Here is a 6,175-nt window from a genome sequence, read left to right as displayed (position 1 = left end):
GATCTGTATGGATGATTGTTGTGTAGATCTGTATGGATGATTGTTGTGAAGAGCTCTGAGTATAAGTAGTTGCTGCAGTTTCCTCCAAATCACTTTCACGACACGATCACGCGAGACAGACACTGCACGAGCTAGCGCATGATATTATTGACCAGAACTCTTTATGTCCGAGTCATTTTTAACACCAGATTAAAAACGATCCGGGATAAGAGACGGCGGGCGATATGCATGCCTTCAGGCCCGCTGCCCTCTTGGTTCGGGCTGGTTCTTACCGATACATGCCTGGCTGGCGAGCATGGAGGCGGTCAGAGCCCCGGCAGAGGCCCCGTACAGCCGGGCCGCCCCCCTCACGAGGTACGGAGCCTTCTCCAGCAGACAGCTGGCCACTCCGATGTGATAGATCCCCAGAAACCCGCACCCGGCAAAAGACAAGTTCCAGCCGCTGTTTAGGTCGAACATGACGACGAGACATGCCCGGCTGGCGGGCCGAGCTGAGGAGGAGGTCCGAGCTGCGCTCACCGCCGCCCGGCGAAGGAAAGCAGAGCGACCCGCTGACTGCCCGAGCTATAAAGAGCCTGTGGTGCGTTCAAGTGCTGTCAGAAATATGACCACTCTCAAACTAAGACTGTGTCATAACCCCGCTATCAAGTTATAATTCGTAAAACCTCACATAATCGCAGTATCGTTTTTCTTTTCCTTGTTTATGAAATTAAACAAGAAAAGTATAATGAGCGAGCTTGTGCTATTGTATTAATTTGTTTAAAAATAAATTTATGATGACGTTGACTCAAACGTATTTTGCTGTTGCGTTCCAGTACACTCGGAAATCAGAACTTTTATTTCCTTCTAATCTAATCTAATTTTTTGGTACCACTAAGGCTCCCCTTATAGATGGATAATAAATAGTTTATAGATGCGTAATTCCTCTATAAACACTTTATAAATCATTAATAGCTGCTTAGTATGCATTAAGGGTGACAGAGAGACAAAACTGACGTTTCTTGTCAAATAGTGATCCAGATGTGTTCACGTGTATATTTCATCTAGAGTTGTTATATTAAACATTTTAGAATAAGTTACTAACTTGTAAGCACAATAAACATGTGTAAACCTAATATTTTTAGCATAATATTAGTAGCAGATATTTATTTATAAATATACCTGTATAAATAAAGGTTGATTTATTTATTTAATGCAGTGATAAAGTACAATATTATATCCTAAAAAAGGATTTAGCGAGCCAGATGTTAAAAGCAGATAAGGTTAGTTGAGTTTATTGGTTATTTGTTATATGCAGGTCAACACAAGATCAATAATGCAATGAGATGCTCAGGATGAGAGGAACCATCTCAACTCACCCAAAAAATTAAAAATAAAAATAAAAACAAGAAACAAGAAATAAGAAAGCATGCAACAAAAATAGAAAACAAAACACCAAAAAGAGAAAAAGAAACACAGCATGTAGGTCCAAAAGAAATATAGTAAAGAGCATTGGATGAATCAGTGCAGCCTGTTACAATATCCAGCAATAAGAAGCAATTGTAGTAAAACTAGTTCTAAAAACAGTGTTCCTGTTTGCAGCATGGAGCGTAGCATCATGTGTCGGCCCCATGGACTGAAGCTGGAGGATGGTTCCACAAGAGAGGAGCCTGAGAACTGGAAGATCTTCCTCATTCTGCTGCTGGAAACTCTAGGAACCACAAGTAAACCTGCAGCCTGAGAGCGAAGTGCTCTGTTAGGAAAATATGGAACAATAAGATCTGTAATATAAGATGGAGCTAGGTTGTTGAGAGCTTTGTAGGTTAGAAGTAAGATTTTGAATTCTATTCTGGATTTGACAGGGAGCCAATGGAGAGAAGCTAAAACTGGAGATCTCTCCCAGTAACTCCAGTTAAGACTCTGGCAGCAGCAGTTTGGATCATCTGGACACGTTTCAATAATTTGTTGGACACAGATAAACTTTCAGCTTCTGCAACCTTCATTTATTTAGTGGTAAACAAGGTGACACTGGTAAAGGTCGCAAACTCCCGGACCAGTCTACAGAGTGCGCGTGCGCAGCCGTGGCTCCTTCCCTCCTTCGTGGTGCTGATGCTGGTGCTCGTGCGCGCGCGTTACGTCACCTCTCCCACTTAGTGAGCAGCATCCTGCAGACCAGTCCCACCATCCTCATCCTCGCGCTGAGCACGTCTGATCTAAAGGGTCGTCAGAGAAGGTGAGCGCACGCGCGGTCTCGTGTTGCCCTGGCGGCTGCAGAGGATGGCGGAGAGCGAGGCAGACACGCCGAGCACTCCCATCGACTTCGACAGTAAATACTTCGAATATGAGGGAGTGCGGCTGCCCCCGTTCTGCAGGGGCAAGATGGAGGAGGTCCGGGAGTTCTCCCTGAGAGGGAGCGACGTGTGGATCGTCACCTACCCCAAGTCAGGTGAGCAGACTGCAGAGCGCGTGCCCTGCAGGCAGCGAAGCACACGCACGCGCTGTCTTCAGCCGTTCACATGAGCAGGAGCAGCTTCTGTCAGCTGACCACAGCTGGTAACATCAGCTGATGAGTCAACATGATGACCTCATCCCAGTCCAACCATGACGGCCACAGCTCTGCAGGTGCTGGTGCAGTGGCTGCAGGCACCAACACATCAATGAGGACTTGGATGTAGAGCTCAAGGCATGTGGCCCTCATCTGCCCCCAACAGATTTTAAATGTGAAATATTTTCATTGCTTCTCATTTTGCTTCAAAAACGGATGTGGTGATTTAGAGCAGACTCTTGATGTCAGTGAAGCCAGAAAATGTTGTTCCTCCACCCTCTTTGAGTTGGATGAGACCCGTCACGTGTGGATGAACCAAGAAAACACATATCGACTGAAATAAGCTCATGGTTGGACCTGGCTCTTAATTTGGCATAAAATACATAAAATAACGGAGTTTCTTTATCCCATGTTTTGTAACTAATGTATAACTAAGATAAACCAAGAACATTTAACTGTTTAACTTGACTTTGGTCGTTGTTTCTTGGACGTCATGGCGCCACAGTGGAAACAGATACAACACATTTCATTTACCTTTATTCATACAAGTAGTCTCATTGAGTCACGAGAACTCATTTTCAAGAGAGACCTGTTTGGGAGCGGATGGGGGGGGGATGTTAGGGGCCTTGCTCGGGGGCCCAGAGTGGGGCAAATGAGGGTGGAGGCAGGTGTGGGTGTTCCACCTTTTCCACCCATATTTTAGTGTTGACGGTACCGGGAGTTGAACCTGCGACTTTCCGATCACAAGCCCATCTTCTAACCTCTGAACCACCACTCCCCAAGAACACGTATTTAGAACTCGTATGGATGAGCTCGGTGCTCCATTAACCAGACTGACCTGGTGCCGTAAGAGCGCCGCTGTCGCTTCGTATTTGAATTCACCGTCATGCTGATTTACATACATAAAGAGTAATTCAATTCAATTCAATTCAATTCAATTCAATTCAATTCAATTCAATTCAATTCAATTCAGTTCAGTTTATTTAAATAGCACCAAATCACAACAAAGTTGTCTCAGGAACTTTACAGGAACATTCACATTAAAAGCCAATAAGTAAAGTTCTCTATCTAAGAATCCAGCAGACAAGTTGAATCTTGGCTTCGTTGCAGTCTCCCATCCTGAGCAAGCACAGTGGAGACAGTGGAAAGGAAAAACTCCCTTTAACAGGAAGAAACCTCCAGCAGAACCAAACCACAACTGTACACTTGAACTTTGCATTTATACGTTTGTGAAGTTGTAACATTTTAAATTCTATTTATTAAATTCAGTTATAAAGAAAACACACAATGCATGTAATGTATATGTGATTTAACAAATTGTTTACAAATTCTAGTTGTAGACAACCACTGACTAATATGCACACGTCTTCTTTTACATATGCATTTATTGTGATCGTGTTCTTACCCCGCTCAAATTATTCTCTGGGTCAGCAGTTCCTCAAACCAAGCACAGTCTGGACAAAGAGTCACCGAACGATTGGCCAGGACCCCCTCGAGACCAATCAGAAGTCCTCCTTTATGGCCTCCATGCCAAAGTTTTTGTATCTGCCATCACAGAAGCTGCAGTCCAGTGCTACGCAGTTAACCAAAAATTTAGCTTCACTAACCCATATTCCACTAACTTAACACTAAACCAGTAAGCAGGTAAAACGGTTTGTGGAAGCTAATGCTAACCGCGGTCAGTCAGTCTGCGTCACGTGTCGTTGTCTCCAAGCTGAAGGGTGGCTGATGAGAACCTGCTGACGTTAGTCTGATTCTGCTGCTTTCACGTGAAGGTGGTTATTTGTGACAGTTCAGCCAGTCCAAATCACAGTGGTAGCCTTGCATAACACATCTACATTATTCCCCCTCTCCATTCAATTCTTTGAGAAATATATCCATCCATCCATTTTCTTTTACCCGTTTGTTCCATTTTGGGTCACGGGGGTCGCTGGTGCCCATGTCCAGCAATCACTGTGCGAGGGGCGGGGTACACCCTGGACGGGTCGCAAGTCCATCACAGGGACACATAGAGACAAACGAGACAAACAACCATTCACTCTCTCACTCACACCTAGAGACAATTTAGAGTTACCAATCAGCCTAACATGCATGTTTTTGGTCTGTGGGAGGAAACCGGAGCACCCGGAGAAAACCCACGCATGCACGGAGAGAACATGCAAACTCCACCCAGAAAGGTCCTGGACCGGGGTTTGAACCAGGGACCTGCTCACTGAGAGGCAGCAGCTCTACCAGTTGCGCCACCGTGCTGCCCTGAGAAATCTATGCTTTTAATCTATGTAATGGACTGTAAATGATTTCAAAATGAATTTCCAACTGTGCAGATTGTTTATATATGTTTCACTGTGTTGGTTGTAAATGTATTGTTTTGATTTCATGGTATTTGTAATTTTCAATTAGGTTTTTTTTGTACCTCATGGGATGCCACAGGTAATAAGGGCCAGCCTTATAAAAGCTGACAGCAATCAGTGCACGAATTAATGGATGAAAAACAGCTGTCAGCAGGACTCAAATGTTTGGTGTAAAGGAAACCAAGACAAACTACGCTTTGCATTCCCCCAGTGAAGGCAGCGAGGTACGTTTTCTTTGTATTTTGAGCACATGTTTTGTATCTAAATGTTTGTATATATTTTAGTTTTCACGGTGATCATGGTGATCCTGATGGAAGAGAAATGAAAGAACCTGGAAAAACACCCGTCGAGACTGCACTGAATCTTGTTCAAGACCTGGGGGGCTGCTACAATCTATATAAAACACAGAAACGATGCCCACCATTGATTTAGACAAAGTCATGCATTTATGCCTTTCAAAGATGTGTCCCTCACACCGTCAGCACCAGGTGGTTTACTTCATTATACGCCTGTTTGAACCAACATGTACATGTGAGGGAAGCTGCCTGAGGCCTAAAGTGCTGAAGTCACTCCATCTCTTACGTGGGACTATAGTTGGATTCCCAGTTGAGGACCTTTATTAGTCATTTATTTAGTCATCATCACTTCCCTGAACTGTTCCTGTGAAATCTCTCTTTTTATTGTCTTCCCCAATATTCAAACATAATATCAGCTTTTGCACAAGTTCAGTTTTTTTGTTTTCTTTGTGTGAAGATGTGGCGGCACGGTGGCGCAGTCTCAGCAAGGAGGTCGCCAAGCACCATTCTGGGTGGAGTTTGCATGTTCTCTCCGTGCTGCGTGGGTTTTCTCCGGGTACTCCAGTTTCCTCCCACAGACCAAAAACATGCATGTTAGACTGATTGGTAACTCTAAATTGTCTCTAGGTGAGAGAGAATGAGTGAATAGTTGTTTCTCGTTTGTCTCTATGTGTCCCTGTGATGGACTGGAGACCTGTCCAGGGTGTCCCCCACCTCTCGCACAGTGACTGCTGGACTTGGGCACCGGTGACCCCCGTGACCTAAAAAGGAACAAGTGGGTAAAGATAATGGGTGGATGGTTGATGGATGGATGATGGATGGATGATGGATGATGGATGATGAATGGATGATGGATGGATGATGGATGATGGATGGATGGTGGATGATGGATGGATGATGGATGGATGGATGGATGATGGATGATGGATGATGGATGATGGATGGATGGATGATGGATGGATGGATGGATGGATGATGGATGGATGATGGATGGATGATGGATG

At 44.5% G+C, this 6,175-nt stretch overlaps 2 protein-coding genes across 3 annotated transcripts in view; one reads left to right on the top strand and one right to left on the bottom strand.

The window, feature by feature from the left end:
• pnpla3 (patatin-like phospholipase domain containing 3) overlaps positions 1-459 on the bottom strand; it is a 10,292-nt gene extending 9,833 nt beyond the window's left edge. Inside the window, exon 1 of the mRNA XM_037696041.1 lies at positions 273-459. Within this exon, the coding sequence (XP_037551969.1) occupies positions 273-459 (187 nt within the window). The remainder of the gene's footprint in view (positions 1-272) is intronic.
• A 1,670-nt stretch (positions 460-2,129) lies between these two features.
• The window catches only part of sult4a1 (sulfotransferase family 4A, member 1), a 97,867-nt gene continuing 93,821 nt past the window's right edge, over positions 2,130-6,175 (top strand). For both annotated transcript variants that reach the window (XM_037695946.1, XM_037695947.1), the window contains exon 1: positions 2,130-2,425. In XM_037695946.1, coding sequence (XP_037551874.1) covers positions 2,257-2,425 — 169 coding nt within the window. In that variant the 5' untranslated portion in view covers positions 2,130-2,256. The remainder of the gene's footprint in view (positions 2,426-6,175) is intronic.

The sequence above is a fragment of the Nematolebias whitei genome, chromosome 22 (genome assembly GCF_014905685.2).
Source record: "Nematolebias whitei isolate Nwh7 chromosome 22, NemWhi1, whole genome shotgun sequence".
In the NCBI taxonomy this organism is placed as follows: domain Eukaryota; kingdom Metazoa; phylum Chordata; class Actinopteri; order Cyprinodontiformes; family Rivulidae; genus Nematolebias; species Nematolebias whitei.
Note: the sequence above shows the minus strand (reverse complement) of the source record. Positions and strands in the feature narration are given on the sequence as shown.